This window comes from Microcaecilia unicolor, chromosome 1 (assembly GCF_901765095.1).
Source record: "Microcaecilia unicolor chromosome 1, aMicUni1.1, whole genome shotgun sequence".
In the NCBI taxonomy this organism is placed as follows: Eukaryota; Metazoa; Chordata; class Amphibia; order Gymnophiona; family Siphonopidae; genus Microcaecilia; species Microcaecilia unicolor.
The window spans coordinates 25204291-25227291 of record NC_044031.1 but is presented as its reverse complement, the minus strand read 5'-3'; the positions used below and the strand labels follow the sequence as shown (position 1 = coordinate 25227291).

At 45.0% G+C, this 23001-nt stretch overlaps 1 protein-coding gene across 1 annotated transcript in view; it reads right to left on the bottom strand.

Moving 5' to 3' along the window:
- LOC115463645 (zinc finger protein OZF-like) overlaps positions 1-23001 on the bottom strand; it is a 45163-nt gene that overhangs the window by 2590 nt on the left and 19572 nt on the right. Inside the window, exons 2-3 of the mRNA XM_030194351.1 lie at positions 16672-16798; positions 2714-2818 (exon numbers count right to left, since the gene is read on the bottom strand). Coding sequence (XP_030050211.1) covers positions 2714-2818; positions 16672-16798 — 232 coding nt within the window. The remainder of the gene's footprint in view (positions 1-2713; positions 2819-16671; positions 16799-23001) is intronic.

Sequence of the window (23001 nt, the reverse complement as noted above, 5' to 3'; positions counted from 1 at the left end):
ATAACCATTTAAATTTTTACAAGCGATAAAACAACTTGCTGGAAATACAGAGAAAGTAATATGTAGGAATTATTTCAGTCAGGTAATTCTATTCTCTTCCTTAGAACACTAAATAGGGAGAGTGAAACAAGATAAGGAGATCAATTAAACAGTAAACAGAAAAATAAAACGTGGTATTAACCTGATTATCCCCAGATATTACTCGTCTAATTCATTATTCCACATTGATCATCTGGTTGGCTTCTTCAAGCCCAATAGGGTGTATAGTCAAATCATTTCATTGAAAACATACTTATTGTCCAATATTAGTTAGAAATAATACATTCTCTCTCTTTTAAAAAACAGAAGTTATTTAACAATACATATACTTAAGTCTCTAATTCAAATCCCACTGATTAAAGTAATCCCAGTTTTCACAGGCTTCACTCCTTTTAAAGTAATAATTTGAGGAAATATTTCTGAGGAAAACTGCAGGCTATTTCTGATCCTTGTTATTAAATGGACTGGATGTGGATGGGCTTTAACATTAGCTTCAGAATTGTTAGTATAAGAGCAGTGGACAGACTTCTACAGTCTGTACTCTGAGAATGGCAAGGACAAATCAAACTCAGGTATACATATAAAGTATTGCATACCATGTAAAATGATTTTATATTGTTGGGAGACTGGATGGACTGTTCAGGTCTTTATCTGCCATCATTGAATATGTTACTTTGTAAAGATAGGGTCTTTATTCTAAGCACTGAAAGGCAGAGACCAGTACTTGTTCTCAGGGAGTTTGGTCCCCAAACTACTACTTTAAAAAGGCCGGTGATTCTAGACTTTGTGACAGTGCAAATGACGAGGGAGTGTGTCCTGGGTGTCTTTTTGGGCAAAACAAGGGTGTGGCAAGTTCATAGATGTTCGGTCCCCATTTCAAAATGACATCAGGAGTTCCACCTGCTCCCAAGCATGTTTAGGATTTAGTGACCAGCTGCAATTGAGCAGCACTTCACTAGAGGAATTGCGGGCTCCCCCTTAATTCCTCAGTGGGTTTTGAACCCCCAAATGCCAAACCGTCAAAGTAAACAAGTCACCGTGACAGTGTGCTTACTCCTATATCAAAGAACCCAAGTGTTGAATTATAGGCCTGCGGTCTCCATTCCTTTATTTGCAAAAAACTTGGAAGAGTATCTGAACGTACAGAATGTTCTGCATCAATCCACAGTCAGGATTTAGGAAACAAAGACAGTGTTGGGAAACCCTAGTTTCAGATTTAGATCTTGGTTAGGGACCCAGGTATTGCTACTTCAGTTTGATCTAGAATCAGCATTTCATGTTGTAGATCATAGCTTATTATTGAACTGTCTGGAGGAATTAGGAATTTCAGGAATGGTACTAAAATGCTTTTTTTAAACCACCAGATCTTATGAAGTGAAAATAAAAGGTTTATTTTCTGATTCCTGGAGACCAATGTGGAGTTCCACAGGGTTCTCTGCTGTCTCCCATACTATTCAATATGCTATAGTCCTCCTTGGGTAGAAGGTTGGATGAGTTGGGAGTAAATACTTATATCTATGCTGATGATAATAGTTTGGTAGCCCCTTTAACTAAAACATTACGGAAGATCTAGGTTCAAAGATAGGGGATTATGTGAAGACTGTGGAAATCTGGCAAGCAGAGCAGTGGACCTTAACTAAGAAACTACAGAAGCAAGCGGAATCTTTAAGAGACAAAATGGAGGATCATGAAAACACAGATAGTACGTGTGAATATTTGGTGTTCTTGAAGGGAAGGAGACCCCAACTGTTGAGGCCTTTGTCGTTGAGATTTTTTGCACTTACTTTCCCAGCGCTCGAGAGAAGCCTATATATGAAAGTGACATACTGCACAGGGAGACCCACCCCCGGCTCAAAACAAACAAGCCTCCCGAGTTGATTATTAGTAAATTGTTGTGATATAAAGATAGAGAACATGGTTGCCAGTTAGGGTTAGAGTTGAGTATAAAGTTGTCTGTTTGATTTATAAGATTTTTTTATGGCCTGCTGTCCATTAGATCACACATTTTTTGTGTCCTACCCAACATCTCGCCGGCCTATATGATTTAACTACTCATTGAATTGAAGTCTTTCTGTGGTTAATAAGATTTGTTATAAACACTTTTATGATAGTTATTTTAGTTGCTCGTCAGTTAAGTTACGGAATTCGATTCCAACTCAAAGTCGTGGTATAGAAGATTACTTTCAGTTTAGGCGTGCTTTGAAAACCTTCTTATTTGATAAACATGTCTGATCCATGAACATTTTAAATCGTGACTGATTTCTTATTGTAACCCGCTATGATTCCTGTTGGAAATCAGTGGGATATAAAAACCAGGAATGGAATGGAAGGAAGAGGGGAGATGTCAGACCGCAGCTGAGGGATGGGGGGAGGGAGCTGAAAGAGAAAGTGTGAAGGGAGAGCTGCTGGACTCGGGGGGGGGGGGGGGACATCTCATCCCTTGCCTTGGGCTGCCCCTGGCTGGTGTAACTGTGGACAAGTAAGATGCACCACTGTTGGGTTACACCAGTATCCTAAAGCAGAATCTGGCCACCCATATGCAGTTATAGAACAGGCTGTTAACCGTGCAGCATTGGGGCATCAAAATGGATATGCCCATTAGTAGCGCTCTAGAAATGTTAAGTAGTAGTAGTATTTATAAAATTACCCCTTATGTTTTTTTTGTATTAATCACCTGCATACAAGTAGATTGAGTGCTCTCCTTTCTGGGGGTCATTGACCCATGGCTCTTCTCCTCGCTCCATTCTACAGAGGATCTCGGGTCTCAGCGTGCTATAACCTGGTTAGAGAACAGGAGGATGGTATTAGCTTTGTCCCACAGTGATATGAGAGAGCAGTAAAATCTAATATAACCCCAAGCACTTCCTTTTGCTAATGCACATGAGCCTGTACACTACCAAGTTAATGGACAGAAATTGTGGTGTTAATATGATAATTTATTTTATTTGTAGCATTTGTATCCCACATTTTCCCAACAATTTGCAGGCTCAATGTGGCTTACATTTGCCGTAATGGCGGTTGCCATTTCCGGGTAACAGAATTACAAATGGTAATGTGTTAAGTTGCATACATACATGGTAACATACATGTAACACAACATACGTGAACAGATCATGGTATAGATATATATCATGTGCATATATATGTTAAGGAAGAATAAATTATGGTAATACATGAAAGTTCCTGAGTACGAAATTGGGTTGTATCATTCATAATGGAAAAAAAAAAAAGATATTTGTACTCAAAGATGACTCTTGAGGAAAGGATTATGTCAGCAATACCTCAGGTACTGGTTCATGTTTATACTGATAACTACATTTTGTAATCATTTTCCTTCTGGGTGATGGTATTGCTACATAAACAAAGAAGTTCTGTCTTTTATAAGCCTTAGAGGCATATTTTCAAAGCACTTAGACTTACACTATGGAACTTTTTAAGTCTAAGTGCTTTGAAAATGAGCCCCTTAGTCTCATAGTTTCTTATGGTGAAATGTAGTCATACCTGTAATTTCCTTTCCTTTGGTATGGCTGTACCATCCTGGACTACTGGGTTGATATCCCTGCCTACCAGCAGATGGAGGTAAAGAAACTGATTTTCCCAGTGACTTCACCGGTACAAAGGGGCTGTGCTCAGTGGAAAGCTCCAGTATGTCTCTGCCAAAGCAGTGGAAAGGACCAGAAATCATATCCCATCAATCACTACAACTATAATACATTCAATTTCTCTTATTTATTTAGCAAACACCACAGGAGAGACAGACAAAGAACCCTACGAGTCCCTACAACTGCAGTCTTCTGAGGGAGGGTCTCAGGATGATTTCAGCCAGACTAAAGGAAAGGAAATTAACAGGTATGACTAAATTTCACCTTCTTTAGCATCTTGGCTGTACCATCTTGAACTATTAGGATGTACCCAAGCAGAACTCACTAAGCAGAGGAAAACAATGCCCCCTGAATGACAACTCTGCCAAAGTCTGAATGGGCTCTGGCTAGCACATCCAGTCTGTGATGCTTTACGAAAGAATGGAGCGACAACCACATCGCCACTTTGCAGATATCCTCTGGAGGGACTACCCGGGCCACCGTCAAAGAGGTCACCTGTGCTAGAGTTGAGTGAGTTTTCAATCTGGAAGGCAATCTCTTCTTGTTCCTGAAACCTAAGTGGCCTCAATGACCTCAATGGCCACCCTGATCCAACACACAGTGGAGACCTTGGAAGTTGCCTGGCCCTGCCTAGGGCCTTGGAAGAAAGCAAAAAGATGATCCATGAGGCGAAATTTATTCATCTCCTGCAAATATCTGAGAAGAACTCTGCAGATGTTCAGCCTATGAATCCCTCCTGGCTTACATAGAAGGGAGAGATCACCTTGGGAAGAAAGGAAGAAGCAGTGCAGATGGACACTGAATCCTCTAAAAAGGAGAGATGGGAGTCCTGACAAGACAGAGCCTGAAGTTCTGACATCCTCCGTCATCAGGAACACAGTCTTCAGAGTGAGAGCCTTTAATTCCCAAGAGGTCATTCAGCACTAAATTCAAATCTCAAGAGAGAGATGGATAGGACACAAGTGAGCAATCCCTTTCAAAAACCAAGCTATGTCTCCATGAGCAGCTAGGGAAAGACCCAGAATTTTACCCTGGAAACAGGACAGGGCTGCCAGCTGAACCTTAAGCAGTTTCAGTGCGAACCCCTGATTAAACCCCAACTGCAGAAACCGGAGGACTTTGGGAATCTGTACCTTCCCAAAGACAGGGAATGCTGGGTTCACCACCCAACTTAGACTTTCTAAGAACAGGATGAACAGAGAAAGAGCCCACACAGAATCTTCCACCAAGTCAGCTCAGATCACCCAATCATCCAGGTAGGGATGAACCCAAATTTCCTGGCAGCACAGGTGAGCCGACGTCACCACCACCATTACCTTGGAGAAGGTGTGATGGATAGTTGACAGACCAAAGAGAAGGGCCTAAACCTGAAGGTGACGCCCCGGCACATAAAGTGGAGAAAGAGTTGTGTTCCTCCTTGATTGGAATATGGAGATAGGCCTCCAAAAGGTCCAGGGAGGTCAAGAACTCTCCCGGGTGAACCAAGGTGATTACTGAGCAGAGCATCTTCATCCACAAATCCTCTGAGATTTAGGATAAGCCAAAAGGAACCTCTTTTCTTTGGGATCACTAAATAAATGGAATAACATCCCAGCCCCTGTTCCACAGATGGGACATACTCCAACACTCCCAAGTCTAAGAGGTGCTGAAGTGTGTGTGTGAATACTTGCCACTTTACCACAATCCACAGGGTGACACCATGAAGGCATCTGGTACGGGATGTGCCAATTCCATCTCAAGAATCCACTGGTCCAAGATTATATGGGCTCACTTATCACCAGAGGGACAATCTACCCCCTTTCTGACCCACGAGGAGCCCAGCAAACTCTCATTTGGAAGATCTGAAACCTCTGGCTGAGCCAGAGGGCACAGCATCACCAGATCTTTGGAGGCCATGAAAGGACCCTAGCTTGAAGGACCTGCTAGGGTCGTTATGCTCATATTAGCCTTCTCCTCAAGTCACTTCACTGGCTTCATATCCGTTTCCGCATACAGTTCAAACTCCTCTCATTGACTTACAAGTGCATTCACTCTGCAGCTCCTCAGTACCTCTCCACTCTCATCTCTCCCTACGCTCCTCCCCGGGAACTCCGTTCACTGGGTAAATCTCTCTTATCTGCAACCTTCTCCTCCACTGCTAACTCCAGACTCCGTTATCTTGCTGCACCATATGGCTGGAATAGACTTCCTGAGCCGGTACGTCAAGCTCCATCTCTGGCCGTCTTCAAATCTAAGCTTAAAAACCCACCTTTCTGATGCTGCTTTTAACTCCTAACCCTTATTTTCTCATCCTCACCTTAATATTCCCTTATTTGTCCTGTTTGTCTGTCCTAATTTGATTGTAAGCTCTGTCGAGCAGGGACTGTCTCTTCATGTTCAAGTGTACAGCGCTGCGTACGTCTAGTAGCGCTATAGAAATGATAAGTAGTAGTAGTAGGAGCCAAGCCAGACTGAAGTTTGTCTGAATGGGACTGACCAAACCCCCCCTCTCCCCCGAGTGGCGCTTAACTGCTGAGGGCCCTTCTGGTGCAGTTTCACAAGGCAAAGATGATAGGCCTCTCCCACGTCCTTCAACAGCTTCTCCACGTCTCCAAAGAGCAAGTGCCCCCTAAAGAACAGCTGACTGAGAAGCTTCCTGGAGAAGGCATCCGCAGCCTAATGGTGCAGCCAGGGTCATCTCCAACCCACCACAGCGGAAGCCACTGAGCGAGAGGAGATGTGCACCAGATCCTACAAAACATCAGCCAGAAAGTCCTCCTCTGACTCCACACTGGTCACTTCTAGGGGACTCTGGCAATTGCTGCAAACCAGTGCAACATTGCTATTGCCAGGAAGTCACACCGAATGGCAGACTGTATGCCTGCAGCAACTGAGGTGAAAACCCATCCTGAACTACTGCTCCAACTTCTCCTCATGCAACTCTTTGAGAGCTGATCCTCCTACACAGGTACAGCAGTTTCCTTGGTAGCCACGGTGACGAGGGTGTCCACTTTAGGCTACTTCCAGTACCTATCCAACTCCTCTGGCACAAAAGGATATAACGGCCAAAACTTTGGACCTTCTGAGAGCCCCATCTGGGGTCTCTCATTCTACCTGCATCATGCAGGACAGTGCCTTATGGAGTGAAAAATGCTTTAAGGGCCCTGATATACCTTCCAGGATAGTCCCCTCCCTCCTCTTTTCATGCATCACAAGCCTAATCTGGTCTTAAAGGCACTCTGAGAAACTTCGCTGTGTAGTAGCTACCAAAGGAAGTGGAAATAGCCTGCCACAATGTCCAGGAAGGCCAAAGTTTTATTCTTTAAAGAAAAATGGTCGAGAGGTCACGTGACGTCATGAACAGGAGCGGTTGCTGAGCCTTCCCGCTCCTGCCGGCTTGCCCGTTCAACCCTCAAAATCAGGTGAATAATTTGACAGCGAACCCCCCAATTTTGCAATTCCGAAATCGGAAATCAAGACGCAACAGCAGAACGATTCAAACTTTAATTATGGCAGCGAAACACGTCCGTAGCGCCAAAGACAAAACACGAGGCAGCGAAGACAAAATGGCGGCCCCGCCAAGTCCGCCCGTGCACACGGTGAGCTCAGCATGGGTGGCAGAGGTGGTAGCGGAGGTGACCAGCGCCATGGAGCCGCTGTTAGATAGGCGACTGGGACCGATTGACAACAAATTAGATCTAGTCCAGGGAAACCTGGAGCAACTAAATAAAGATTTGGCGGAGTTCCAACAGCGCCAGGGGGCCTTGGAGGAAAAAGTCTCACGAATGGAGGTGGAAAATGTGAAGCTTAAAAACCAACTAGAGACTTATGAAGAGAAGCTAGAGGATCTTGAAAATAGATCCCGTAGAAACAACCTGAGATTCGTGGGGCTACCAGAAGCGTTGGAATCTTCTAATCTGAGAGCTTTTCTGGAAACCTGGCTTTTAAAACAGCTGCAATTACCAACAGACTTGGGAACCCTCCGTGTGGAGAGAGCACATCGGGTGGGTCCCAGACATCCAGATACTGTGAAATCCCGAGTGGTGATCTGTCGACTATTAAACTTTGCACACAAAGAGGCTATATTGCAGGCACTAAGAAAAGATCAAGAACTGCGCTACGAAAATAAGAAAATTTTATGTTTTCAGGATTATTCAGCAGCAGTTGCGATGCAGCGGAGGAAGTTTTCCCCGGTCTGCACGAAGTTATATGAAAAGAAGATCCGTTTTGCCCTGCAATACCCGGCGAAGCTGCGGGTCACCTACCAAACGGAGACAACAATTTATACCTCAGTGGAAAAGGCGCAGGCCTTCCTGAGATCCATTGAAGAGCGTTGACTGTAAAACGAACATGGGAGGTTGAATCAGACAAAAAAGTCAAAGTCAATGCTGAATTCTTAGTAAGCATGGATTACAAATCATTAAGCTTAAACTCTGAAGATTATTAACATGTTCAGTGCTGGATTTATTGGCTAGCTGCGAGAAACTAATTGGAGACAAAACAGCTGAATAGGCGAGAAGCCTTGCTGAGGTGCAGTGGGGATTTATTTTGTGCAAGCTGTTTGAGATCGTCAGAGACCACATACTGGGTTGAGCTGCTGGTTTTCTAGAAACTCTAATGAAGAAGGTTCAACCCAGCATCTTGTTGAAGAAAAGAGAAGGTTTGAAGGGTGAAACTGTTGTTGAATTTGAATATAAAAATGTTAATATGCAGAGAGTTTGAAGTACCTATAATTCATTTTCTGTTGTTGTAATAGAGAGGGGGGGAAGGAGTTTACAAGAGGGTGGGGGGTAAGGGACGTTATACGTGATGACCCCATTTTGGGGTTGGGGGAATTACCAAAGGGGATTGGGGTTAGTTAGGGGGGGGGGAGAATATGAGGGTGGGGGGGTTGGGGGGGGGGGAGGAACTGAGACCTGGAGGACGTGCAATGTAGATATAAGGAAGGGAAGTATACGTGACAACACGGAAACAGAAGGGGGGCGGAGGCTGGGACGCTCCCCTTTAAAGCAAGAATGGTATAATCTGCAAGGAATGATATCAAATAGAAGTAAGGTCCTTTGAAGGTTGTTACATGGAATGTAGGAGGGATTTCATCCCCGGTTAAACGTTCCAAAATTCTACAGCATTTACAACGACATAAAGTAGATATAGCATTATTACAAGAAACACACTTGTCAAATGAAGAACATAAGAAATTGCGCACTTGGTGGGTGGGGGAGTGCACTTCTGCGGCGGCACAAGGGAAGAAAGGAGGGGTTGCCATCTTGTTTAGAAAAGGGATAGTAGATAAATTGGATGTTAGATACACTGACCCAGGGGGGAGGTTTTTGATTGTTGAGGCTACCATAGACCGCCAAACAGTGTTGTTTGGGAATATATATGCCCCAAATCAATACAGTAGGAAATTTTACAAAATGATTATGGAGACGCTGTTACAACAAAGCCCTCTACCCATAATACTAGGGGGGGATTTTAATACAGTAATGGACCCTCTGATGGATAGTACTGGGCCTAGAGGTTATACTCCTGGGCAGGAGAATCGGGGGCTGCCTAATCTCTGTCGACAGATGGGGCTGGTGGACGTTTGGCGGACTCTCGATCTGCAAGGGAGAGACTACACTCATTTATCTAGAGTGCATGGTACACAGGCGCGCATCGACTACTTGTTGATTTCGGAACAGTTGTTTGGCTCAGTGTCCAATGCAATAATAGGGGCCACTGTAATCTCAGACCATGCATGGGTGGAAATGAGATGGTTGCCAAAGCAGAGACAGGGAGGAAGCAATAGATGGACATTCCCTGTAGAGCTATACCGAGACCCAGTTTTTAAGGCCTCTATGCTTCGCAGCTGGAACGATTACAAGAGACATAATGAGCCGTACGTGGAACGCCCAATTCTTTACTGGGAAACGGCTAAGGCAGTGTTTAGGGGGGAAATAATAAGTTATACGGCCCATAAACGTAAAGCGAGACTCCAGGAAATCTTACGATTGAGTCAATTAGTGTGTAAGGCGAGGAGGAGATATGGCCGACAACCCTCTTTAGAGAGTAAACAACAATTACTCTCCTTGCAAACAGCGTTGAACGAACTCCTTCACCAAAAAGCTGTGAAGGCACAGAATTATTATAAATACCAACTCTATAAGCACGGCAATAAAGGGGGGCGGTTGATGGCGCGACTAATTGCGGCGAAGCAAGGGAAAACTAGGATAATAACCATGAAAAATGAGCAGAATAGACGAATTACCACAGATCAGGGAATTAGTGACATTTTTTACAATTACTATAGTAAGTTGTATGAGAGCCCACAGGATGAAGGTCTGTCGGGAGACTCATATTTGGAGCAGTTAAACTTACCACGGCTAACTATGCAAGATGAGCAGAAACTTAGTGATCTAATCACAACAGAGGAGGTGTTCTTGGCCATTAATCAAAGCCAATTGCTCAAAGCACCTGGAGTGGACGGCTATAGAGCGGAATTTTACAAACTTATGGGGGAAGAGATAGCAGAGCCCCTAACATCGATGTTTAATACTTTAATAGAACAAGAGCAAGTGCCCCCCAACTTAAATACCGCATGTATCATTGTAATTTCTAAGAAAGGGAAGGACCCAGAACTGGCAGCATCGTATCGGCCGATTTCGCTCTTAAATTTTGAGATTAAGTTACTAGCTAAAATCATGGCAAATAGATTAGCAAAAATTCTACCTAAATTGATACATGAATCTCAAGCAGGATTCGTGAAGGGTAGTACAATTGCTAAAAATGTCCGCAAAGTTCTGGCCTCTTTAGAGACTAGCAGTAGAGGGAATAAAAAGTCCCTATTAATAAGCTTTGACGCGGAAAAAGCTTTTGATCGGGTTCGCTGGGACTTTCTATATGCGGTTCTTCGGAAATACGGATTTTCGGGCAGATTTCTTTCAGGGATAAAAGCACTTTACTCGCACCCGAGAGCCCGAGTCTCGGTTAATGGGCTTGTAACATCAGACTTCGCCATGGGAAGGGGAACGCGGCAGGGCTGTCCTCTATCGCCTCTTTTGTTCGTACTAACGTTAGATCCTTTATTGAGAGATATAATGGAGCAACCGGAAATAGAAGGCACAAAGATAGGGAGGGAGATGTTTAAGGTGGCCGCCTTCGCCGACGATATTTTGGTTCATCTGACGAATCCGCAGGACTCGTTGGAAGCGCTGCTGGAAATCTTTTCAGAATATGGAGATTATGCGGGGTTTCGATTGAACCGTGAAAAATCGGAAGCCCTGGCCTCCTCGGGGGAGATATGGAGAGATTGGAGGGGTGAATTTCCGCTGAGAAAGGCGCAGAATGCTTTTACATACTTGGGATTCTTATTACCTATGGACACTTCACGTTTATATGATCTAAATGTCTCCTGGTTGCTGAGGGAGACCAGGAATGTGTTACAGGGCTGGATGGATTTGCCACTATCGCTGATGGGTAGAATTAATTTAATAAAGATGGTTCTTTTCCCTAGGTGGCTTTATGTTCTACAAGCGATACCAATTTGGATACGTCGGAAAGACTTGCAAAGCTTTTACGCACTAGCATCTAAGTTTTGTTGGAAGGGTAAGAAGCCACGAGTCCGATTTTCCTACTTAATCGGTAACTGGAGACAGGGGGGGGTGGGAATGCCGGACTTAGCATTATACAATCAGGCATGCCAATTGCGTCACTTAGGGGATTGGTTTTTAAAACTGCAGCGATACACCCCTACTACACTAGAGACAGCATACCTAGCTCCTTGTCAACTTTTCTCATTGCTACACCATAAAATAAGTAGTACACCAGAGGGAGTGCGCAGAAGCGTGTTGGTGCGTCCGCTGAGAGAGGCGTGGAAAAAGCTCGTACGCCAACTTGGGGGAGACCCGGCAGCATCAGACCAGCTTACAATATGTGGGAACTGTGAGTTTTTACCTGGGATGTCAAGCCGGCACTTCGTAGACTGGGCGAGACAGGGACTAATATGCTTAGCTGATCTGCTAGATGGAGATGGGCAGCCCCGTTCAACCAGGGACTTGTTGAGTAAGGTGGGAGACTCTTGGGGTAACAGATTTGCGATAAAACAGATACAACATTATGTGGCGTCACTGCCAGAGACTGCTTTGACCGGGCGAGTGGGAGATAAACTAAGAGATTTTTTTCAATCACTGGGCGAGGGAGAAATTTCTGTCTCCCTGCTTTGTAAAGCACTAACTAGATGGCAACCCCCGAGAGATTATGGGCCGTTGAAACAAGCATGGGAAAGAGAATTGAATTTTGAATTAGTGTCTTGGGAAGTGCCGAGGGTAGTGGCGCGCATACCCCTGTTGGTAACAGATGCTCGTTTAAGAGAATGTGCATACCGATGTATCCACAGAGGGTATGTGACAACTTCACAACTTGCTCACATGGGAGGCGGGCGCAGCCCAAATTGTATTAAATGTGGAAAGAGTCCAGGCACATTCCTACATATGTTTTGGAGTTGCACTCGAGTGAAAAGGTTCTGGACTCAGGTTTGGGGCTTTTGGGAAGGGAGATTGGGTATTAAAACCAGAAAGACAGTTGAACAAGTAATCTTAGACCTCCCCGATGCTTTTCGAGGACAGAATCGTTTTGAAGTATTGCTGATTCGTAAGATGTGCTTACTGGCAAGAAAATGTATATTACAATATTGGACGGTTAAAGACCCACCAGCATATTGGCACTGGAGAAACCAGCTACAACAGCTGGCTTCTTGGGAGGCTGGAGAGATTAGACACTCACAAAGAAGGAGAGTTACGTTTTTAGCCATCTGGGGCCCCTATCTAGGCACCTTAAATCCCAGAGGTCGGAGCTTACTTCTAAACGCAAGATGAACTTCCTAGGTTGATTGGGTAACGTTCCTTCAGGGGGGGGGGGAATAAGGAGGGAGGGGGGGAGGGAAGTTAAGCTGAGGGGGGGGAGGGGGGTAGGTACAGGATGGATAAGGGGTTGAGTGAGGAGAGAGATCTTGTATCTTCGGGCTCTTCTAGACCGCTTATATTGGAATATTGTTCTTTATTCAATATAGTTATAATAGCTGATACTTTGCGAGCCCTTCTTTGTAAGGAGAGTATTATATTTGAAGATCATTGAGTAGGATATAGGGTCATTTCTGGTATGGGTGAGTTAGAGGGGACATATTTAGATCCACGCTGTAAGGTGGTTCAATTATTGTTAAAAACGTGGATCATTAATAGCAAATAAAATAATACCAGGTTGGAGTATAAAGTTCAAATATTGAAGGCTGTTTAATTACTCACTGTATAATTATATCAAGACTCGAAATGTGTGAAATGTAGAGCTTGTATGACAATGTTTATTTGGCTGTATTCTCAATAAAATCGTTTAAACATAAAGAAAAATGGTCGACATACGAACCCAAAACGGTCTGCGTTTCGACAAGTACAATCATACGCAGTCTTGCAGGACTATGAGAACGCTGAGCACTGTGCTGCCGTGAGTTTTTCCTGCTATCTGTTCAGATATTTTGAGTGTGACCATTTGTATGTTGCTGGCTTGAAAGAACCCTTGACGAAGACTGTGTTAGAGAATGACACGGAGCCCCGCATTAACCGCGGGGATGGGGACAGAGCCCACGAGGACGGGGACAAACTTTGTCCCTGTGTCATTTTCTACTTTGAAGCCTGTTAATGAACTGGACAGTTATTTATGTTTGAGTGATGCAGACAACGATATTTTGATTTTTTGGAAAAACAAGCAAACGTGCTGGCAAAATTTGCATGGGGCATCCTATACATTCCTGTTACCAGCACGTCTTCTGAGAAGACAACTTCTATTGCAGGAAGGACTGTGGAAGACAGGAGAGCTAGACTGAATCCTGAGATTGATGGCGAAGCAGGTGGGGGAAGACAGGTTGGTGGTTGGGAGGCGAGGACAGTGGAGGGCAGACTTATACGGTCCGTGCCAGAGCCGGTGATGGGAGGCGGGAAATACTGCTGGGCAGACTTGTACGGTCTGTGCCCTGAAAAAGGCAAGTACAAATCAAGGTAAGGTATACACATGAGTTTATCTTGTTGGGCAGACTGGATGGACCATGCAGGTCTTTTTCTGCCGTCATCTACTATGTTACTATGTTACTATGACTTCTTATTAATCCACAGATTAAAAAACATAACAGTGCTTCGCAGGGCATATTTCTCCCCTCTAAGGCATTCAGTTGTATTTTGTACCCCTGGACATTTTAACAGGGTGGATTAGGATTCCTTGGGGTAGTAGAAATCAACTATTGATGGGGTTGGAAGGGCAGAGGGTGGTGGCAGTGGGAGGGTTATTTTAGCTGCTCATTGTTTTTACTGTTTTCTATTTGTAATTTATACACAACAGTTGCACAGCATATTGTTCCTTTTTATACTTTAATAAAAAGATTTAAATATAAAATCATAAGTGTTTGAGGCTTCTGCAGATGAGGACAGAGCCCACAGGAACGGGGCGGGGACAAACTATTCTCTAGTGTTTGTCGAAACGCGGACCATGTTGGGTTGGTGTGTCAGCAATTTTTGTTTAAAGAATAAAACTTTTGCCTTCCTGGGTATTGTGGTTGGCTATTTCCACTTCCTTTGGTAGCTTTTGTGGGAATTTTTGTGTCCTGTGGTGTTTTTGCTCATTGTGTAGTAGATCAGAGAGCCAGCTCTGCAGGATGTTCCCACTATTGCCCCACCCCACCCCCGAGCTGGGAAGGAGTAGGGAGGAGAGAGGACCTTTGACATGCCTGTGGCATCACCTGCTGAAGTATGGACTCGGTAGAGAACTAGAACTGTGCAGGTTCTGTCATGTCAAAAGGAGAAATGCAGTTTTCATGAACTTTCCCATTTCTTTAACAAACAAAGAGCGAGAGGGAGGGAGAGAGACAAAGGAGTGGACCCAGTATGTTTTAAACAGAAAACACTACTAAATAAAAGAAATAGGTCCATAAAAATGAATAGTGCTAGGTCTTATTTCCCGAACAGAGCACAGGCCACAGATCAATCCAGGGACCTTCTTCTGCCTTGCTTTTGGCTGGGTGCTAAAGCTGCACCCTGCCGTCCTGCGGAGATAGAAACCAGTGTGCGGGTGGGAAAAATCGGATTCCTCAGAGTTATCACCTTGTCCAGGCCAGAAGTACACTTCCTCCACTGAGGCCTGCATCCAGGTGTGTGTGTGCTGAGGTGGCAGGAAAGATCAGTGCTTCCAGTTAATTGCTCTGAACAAAAGTTCTGTCTTGAGGTGAGGAAGCAACTTCACCTCCACTTAAACCCCTTTCAGAGGAAGGAAGAAAACAGCAGCAATAAACTCCTGGAGGCTGTGCAGAGATGGCCTGCCAGCATGCCCAGCCATGTGCCAGGCTCACGAGGCCTGCAGGACCTTCTAGGCCAACCACGGCCTGAGACCCCAGTAATCTCACCTTCCCCCCCCCCCCCCCCCCCCCCCGTCCGGCTCCACAGGGTTTATTGTGTTCTTCTTAAAAAAGTTTTATTCCCTTACAAATCGGGAATAAAGTAAACCAGGCAAAACAAGCCAATTTTTCTTTTTTTGTCTAGAGCTGCAGGGGAGCCCCAGGAGAAGCACCCCAAAGGAGTGCAAGGGTGGGGGGGAACCTGCACCGGCAGTGCACCCTCTGCGGTGGGGTCTCAAGGGGCCAAGCCTTATACCTCACCAAGTGAATGCCTGAGGGGGCAGCCTAGCCGCATTCTGTGCTCACTCAGGTCTAGTCTGTGGTTCTGGGAACGGGCCGATAGGCTTGACCAAGCTGTGCAGCATCTGCTTGCATTGCTGGGAGCAAGTCTAGGAACCAGGAGTACCAGCTTGAACAACCCCACCATCCGCTGGAGGTAGATAAATACTGGAGCTTTCCACTGAGCACAGCCCCTTTGTACTGGTGATGTCACTGGGAACGAGCAGTAGTTTCTCTACCTCCACCTGCTGGCAGGTGGGGAAAACAACTCAATAGTTCAGGATGGTACAGCTCAGACGCTAAGAAAATGGCAACTCCCCTTCTAACCAATGCTTCCTCTAAGCTGTTCTAAGCTGAATGAGAGTCCTCTGCTTGCGTTCCTGCTGGGTGGGGGGTTGGTGCTTCAATATCACGCTTTCAATTGTGAGGGGCAAGCATGCTGGCAGAGGATTCCCACGCATCTTAAAGCTGGTTACAGGAAGCCCTGCTCCTATTACTAGCTAACTATTACTAGATTATTCACCTCCAGATACTTCAAAGGCATCCCCTTCCTATCGTTCACTTCCACAAATTTGATTGGCATCACCCTCCCACTCATGTCACTCATCTCCAGATACCCCAACAGCATTCACCTCCCAACCGTGGCTTTCACCCCCATAGAATTCATGAGCATCACTCAAATAATCATATAATTCACCTTCAAAAATTTGCAGTGACCTCTCGCCTCTAAACCCATCATTCATCTCCAGAGACTTCAGTGATATCTCCTTCCTAATCATGTCATTCACTTCCAGACACTAGAATAGTATCTTTCTCCTAAGCCTATCATGCACAACTTTCGATCTTTAATGGTATAACTTTCCTAACAATACGTAATAGCATAGTAGATGACAGCAGATAAAAGCTAGCATGGCCCATCTCTCACCTTTACAGATCTCAATGCTATCATATTCCTAAATGTCAAAACTACCCCATTATAATTACTGAAAACTGAACAACTCTTGGATTAATGACAGAGTCCTAGATGATGCTCAGAATTCTGGAAAAATTTTCATTGGCCAAGGAAGACAAATTAAATATTTCCCTTCCCAACTATATCACTTCTGATAGTGGAGGAGTGGCCTAGTGGTTAGAGCACCAGTCTTACAATCCAGAGGCGGCCGGTTCAAATCCCACTGCTGCTCCTTGTGATCTTGGGCAAGTCACTTAACCCTCCATTGCCTCAGGTACAAACTTAGATTGTGAGGCTTCCTGGGACAGAGAACTATCCAGAGTACCTGAATGTAACTCACCTTGAGCTACTACTGAAAAAGGTGTGAGCAAAATCCACATAAATAAATAAACTCAATGTCCCCTTACCCAGTGAGCTGAGGATCTCATAATTTTCCTTCATCACCTCCTTATAAAAGTCCTTCTGCCGTTCTTCTAAATCTTCCCACTCCTCTTGGGAGAAATAGACAGCTATGTCCTCAAACGTCACTGACATCTGAAACAAAGACCAGAAACACACTCACACTTTCTGCATCATGTCAATCAGGAGACCTCCCAGCGTTCAGCAAAGCAAGAGGGGAGGAAAACAGAGAAGATAGCATACAGGTAAAACTACCCTGACCACTCTAGAACAGGGGCATAGCCAGACCTCGACAGGAGGGGGGGGGGGCCAGAGCCCAAAGTGGGGGGGGGGGCACATTTTGGCCCGCCTCCCCCGCCGCCCCCTGCTGCTGCATAAAGGTACCTTGGCTGGTGGGGGTCCACAAACCCCGCCAGCTGAAGCGTTTGTCCCGCGCCGGTCTTGCATTGCCTGCCCTGCTCTGTTCTCAGTCGTGCCGTGAACACTCGTTTTAATGAAACTGAGCAGGCGCGTGCTCAGTTTCACTCAAATGAGTGTGCACGGCCCAGCTGAGAAGAGCAGGGTAGGCAATGCAATGAGACCAACGCGGGACAAATGCTTCGGCTGGCAGGGGTTGGGGACCTCCGCCAGCCAAGCCCGGGGCCCCAGAGCCAATCTGTGGGGCACAGGCCCCCCCATAGCTACGCCACTGCTCTAGAATGCTTTGGGGTTCATGGAAAAACACACTTTCTCCAAGGACAAGAAGGCATATTATTCTCACACGTGGGTGACGTCATCTATGGAGCCCGATGTGGACAATGCAAGAGAGAACTATCACTTTATAAAGGTTGAGGCAGTGCCCCGACCACTGATGCGATTGTTTCTTCCCATGGGACCAGCAGTCTTGCATTTAGGTTGGCTTTTTAATCTCTCCTCGGTGTATCAAATTTTCTATTTTTGGTGCCTTCCCTTTTTTCAAAACATTTTTTTTTCTGTCAATTTTGGATTTTCCTTGTTGCTAAATTTATTTTCAAACATTCTTTTCGAATTTTTTCTATTTTTTAGTTTTTCGGCCTAAGGGCCCTCTGCGAGCCCTTTTCTGGCATCGATCCTTTTGAAATTTACTCGAGCTCCCCAGGCCATTGAGCCTTTTGACCTTGCATCGGCCATTTTCCCCTCCATATCAAACAGGGTGCCGAGTGGCTTTAAGAAGTGTACTAAGTGCAATAGGACTATCTCAGACACTGGCCCTCACAACTGGTGTGTTCAGTACTTGGGTCCAGAGCACCAAGATATTCACTGTGACCTCTGTCTGCACACGCAAACGAGAACACAAAGCTCACAGAGTCCAGCAAAACAAACTAATAACAAAACAATGTAAAAATGTATACATATGTCTAATACATATAAAAATTATACACATAAAAACATTACACCTATCTCAGAGTAAATAAAACTCGTACAAAAGGTTTATATACAACAACATGGGAACCACATGTATATTTCACTGATGTGACGTATATATTGCATTGAATAAAGATACCAACATATCAAACAAAAAAACTCCCCCAGTTGTGACAGTGTCAGAAAAAGACCCCCCCCCCCCTACTGAGAGAAAAGAGACTTCCGTTTCCTATGGCTTGCTTTACATAGAACTTCCCTTAGCCGTTTCAGGGGCCAAAGCAGAAAGCTATTGTGACCCTAACCACGTGGTTATTGCGGGGTCTGCACGCACATTATTAGGCGCAGAATGCAGAGGGGCTGAGGGCATGATTTAACTCGTGTGGAAGGCATGGCCACACGCTCTATTAAAATGTATGGTAATGAGCTCATTTAAATATTCTGTACAATGCAGAGGGCTTCAGGCCCACACATAATGCAAGAAATGTTTTGCCAGGACCAGGGTAGCACCGAAGGATTTGCGGGGAGGATTTGATGCCAGTTTTTGAGACTTAACTTCCAGTGTTGTCGTCTTTTGCAACCAGAAGGAAGTGCCTGCAAGTTTCGAAGGTAGATGGGAAGAAACGAGGCATGCGCGTGTATCCAAACAAAACCGAAAGTAAACGCACACATCGGCGCCTGTTTTTCTGTGCCTAAATAAGAGCATCCCCCGATTCAAAAAAAAATTTTTTTTAGAGGTCTTTATTGAAATCCCAGTGCAAAAAGGGGGAGATTCTGTACATGGTACGCGGAAAAATGGTCTGCGCTAGTGTAGGCGCTTGTTTTGGGCGCGCGCAGATTATTTTTTTCATCGCGCCTGTAAAAATAGGCCCTTTTTTTATTTTGGCGAAAATGGACGTGTGGCAAAATAAAAATTGGTGCGCACCCATTTTGGGTCTGAGACCTTACCACCACCCATTCACTTAGCGGTAAGGTCTCTCGCATTAACCACGCAGTAATCATCTACGCGCGTAGAATGCCGATTACCGCCCGCTTTTCGCCACACGCTGGCAAAAAAAAGTATTTTGTGGCTCGCGTAGTCGATGCGCGTAAAAAATGAAATGACCGCACGGGCCACGCGGTAGCCGGGCTGTAATTCCAAATTGGTGCACATTGGACGTGCGTAGGTGCCTAGATTTATTTTATTTATTTGTTGCATTTGTATCCCACATCCTCCCACCCACCCGCAGGCCCAATGTGGCCCACATCCTGCCGGTCAAGGCGGTCACCTAGACTGGTATGGAAACAGATACAATTTGATGTTGGGGTTGGGTAAAACTAATATGTTCAGGTGCCTAGTTAATATGTAATGTCCAGTGCAGCTTGTGGTTTGCTGTATATAGAATACGCTTAGTTGATATCTCAGTGCCTAAAACTACGGGTGTCCATTAGCACCAACGACAATGTGGCGTAAACTATGTGTATAATTGTGGAATATGGCCCAGTGCGCCTAAATCTACACACTGCAGTTTACGCCACGTTATCGTTGGTGCTAATGGACACCCGTAGTTTTAGGCACTGAGATATCAACTAAGCGTATTCTATATACAGCAAACCACAATTTCCAAATGCTCACAAAATGCCCATTTCCCCGCCCACAACCATTACAGAATGCGCTTACCAAGTTGTATGCGTAAAATTCTAATTATTGCCAATTAGTGCTCATTATTGCTTGTTAAGCGTCGTTATCAATGCTGATTTAGCTTGTTAAGTCAATTAAGTTATGAGCATTGTTATGGTATCCCAAGAGAAACCTTTCGAAACCTAATACAATCAATGGTCCTAAGTCATGCAGATTACTGCAACGGAATGTACGCGGGATGCAAAGAACAACTCATTAAAAAACTCCAGACCGCCCAAAATACAGCAGCCAGATCGATATTCAGCAAAACACGATTCAAAAGTGCTAAACCCCTTCGAGAAAAGCTACACTGGCTCCCAATCAAAGAACAGATCATCTTCAAAATCTGTACTCTAGTCCACAAAATTATATACGGCATAGTCCCAGGATACATGATAGACCTTATAGATCTACCAGTAAGAAACAGAGTCATATTGTCAAGATCATACCTAAAACTTCACTACCCAAATTGCAAGGGACTGAAATACAAAACAACTCACGCATCCGGCTTCTCCTACATAAGCGCACAACTATGAAATGGCCTCCCCAAAGCGGTGAAAACAATCCATGATCACCTGAACTTCAGGAAATCACTAAAAACCAACCTCTTCAAAAAGGCCTACCCCAACGACCCCACGTAAACCTCTTCACCCAGGAGCATAACATTACTAATGATCGTACTGGACATTATGCAATCTTCATCCCTTCTGATCCTCCACATATACTACTACTACTACTACTTAACATTTCTAGAGCGCTACTAGGGTTACGCAGCGCTGTACAAGTTGACAAAGAAGGACGGTCCCTGCTCAAAGGAGCTTACAATCTAAAGAACGAAATGTCAAGTTGGGCAGTCTAGATTTCCTGAGTAGAGGTGTAGTGGTTAGGTGCCGAAGGCGACATTGAAGAGGTAGGCTTTGAGCAATGATTTGAAGATGGGCAGGGAGGGGGCCTGGCGTATGGGCTCAGGGAGTCCATTCCACGCATGGGGGGAGGCGAGGCAGAAAGGGCGGAGCCTGGAGTTGGCGGTGGTGGAGAAGGGTACTGAAAGGAGGGATTTGTCCTGAGAGCGGAGGTTACGGGTAGGAACGTAAGGGGAGATGAGGTTTGAGAGGTAAGGAGGGGCTGCAGATCGAGTGCATTTGTATACAACCTTGTATTTGTTATCAACTGACTGGGCAAGCGCCTACGACGGTACTATGTAAGCCACATTGAGCCTGTAAATAGGTGGGAAAATGTGGGGTACAAATGCAACAAATAAATAAATATGCTTGGATTTCAGCGTGGATCTCTAGGCGTGCTATATAGAATTCAGGGGAAAATGGCTACGAGAAAAAAGGGCTTGAGTTAAGTAAATGGATACGCACTCGACAAGCATCATAAAAAGTACAAAAGGCATTCGGAATAAGATAAACAACAAAGCAAATTGTAGTTATTTTTTTAAATAAGTTCCCTAACCCCCTTGCACCCAACAAATCCCCTATAATAAGGGACAATGAGACCAAAAAATAGGATGTCGCCCCAGCAGTCAAGTCAGGAGGAGCAATTAGATACAAAGGGAGCTACGCCCTGTCCCATTGAGATAAAGTACGCCTACGCTCTGCCAGCTGGCGTTCCATAGCACAGATATACCAGAGTTTAGTCGGCCACTCCATCAACGATGGAGTCGTGTCCATCTTCCAATGAGCATACCCAAAACTTTTATGTGCAAGCAGTTTTTGCGAGGCTTGTATTTAACCGAAAAAGAACAGGTGCCAGTGTGTGCTGACACGTCCATTTGCCTTTGAACATGTGCCCAAAGAAACCGTGCTTACCGCAAAACCTTGGCATGCATGCATCAGTTGTGCTCCCCTATAATTAATTAATTTATTTATTTATTTTGTAGCATTTATACCCCGCTCTTTCCCGCTCGATAGCAGGTTCAGTGCGGCTTACAATAAATGGGAACAATGTGTAACAGAGATAACACAATATATGGATACATCATTTTACAGGTTTTCCACACATAAATTTTAAAAGACATTTAGCTTTCTGAATGACATGGTATCACGCTCACGGTAGAAGCCCCTCAGCCAGGGGACAGTAGTCTCTCACTGAGCTATCTGGAAAATATCTTCCCCCTTTCGCACATCACCACCACTACCCTGGATCCCTCCTTATTCCTCCATGCCCTGCAGGTCTGACTCAAAGTCGGGATAAATGGGTGCTCCCTCCAGTTCCTATGACCCTCATCTCCTACTTCCTCCCTTGCCATGCGATTTCAAAGATCAAGAATGGGCAAGTCACTTACCCCTCCATTGCCCTGCTCCTTTTATAAAACAGGACTGCCAGTTAGCAGCGCGCTGAATAGAGAATGACACGGGGACAAAGTTTGTCTCCGTCCCCGCCCCGTCCCCGTGGGTTCTGTCTCCGTCCCCACCCCATCCCCACAGGTGCTGTCTCCGTCCCCGCAGGCCCTGTCTCCACTCCCCCCCCTGGTCCCCGTCTGCAGAAGCCTCAAACACTTATGATTTTATATTTAAATCTTTTTATTAAAATATAAAAAGGAACAATATGCTGTGCAACTGTTGTGTATAAATTACAAATAGAGAATAATAACAATGAGCAGCTATAATAACCCTCCTTCCCACCACCACCCACTACCCTTCTTCTACACCAAGGAATCCTAATTCACACTGTTAAAATGTCCAGGGGTATAAAATACAACCCGTTCCATATGCCCTAGAGGGGAAAATATGCCCTATGAAGCACTGTTTTGGTTTTTTAATCTGTGGATAAATAAGAAGTCATCAACAATCTCAGGATTCAGTCTAGCTCTCCTGTCTTCCACAGTCCTTCCTGGAATAGAAGTTGTCTTCTTAGAAGATGTGCTGGCAGCAGGATGTACAGGATCCCCCCATGCAAATTTTGCTAGTTGTGGCCAGTATGTTTGCTTGTTTTTCCAAAAAATCAAAATATCTTTGTAGGCATCACTTAACCATAAATAACAGTCCAGTTCATTAACAGGCTTCAAAGTAGAAAATTACACGGGGACAAAGTTTGTCCCCTGTCCCTGTCGGCTCTGTCCCCATCCCCGCCCCAACACGTGGGATCTGTCCCCGTCCCCACCCCGTGGGATCTGTCCCCGCCCCGTCCCTGCGTGCTCTGTCCCCGTCCCCATCCCCACGATTACTGCGGTTCCCCGTCCCCGTGTCATTCTCTAGCGCGTGGATCTTGTGGTATTTCATTTTTGCCGCGTGTCCGATACGCACGCCCGAAAAAAAGATTTTTTATTTTGTGCCGCACGTATCGGACGCAC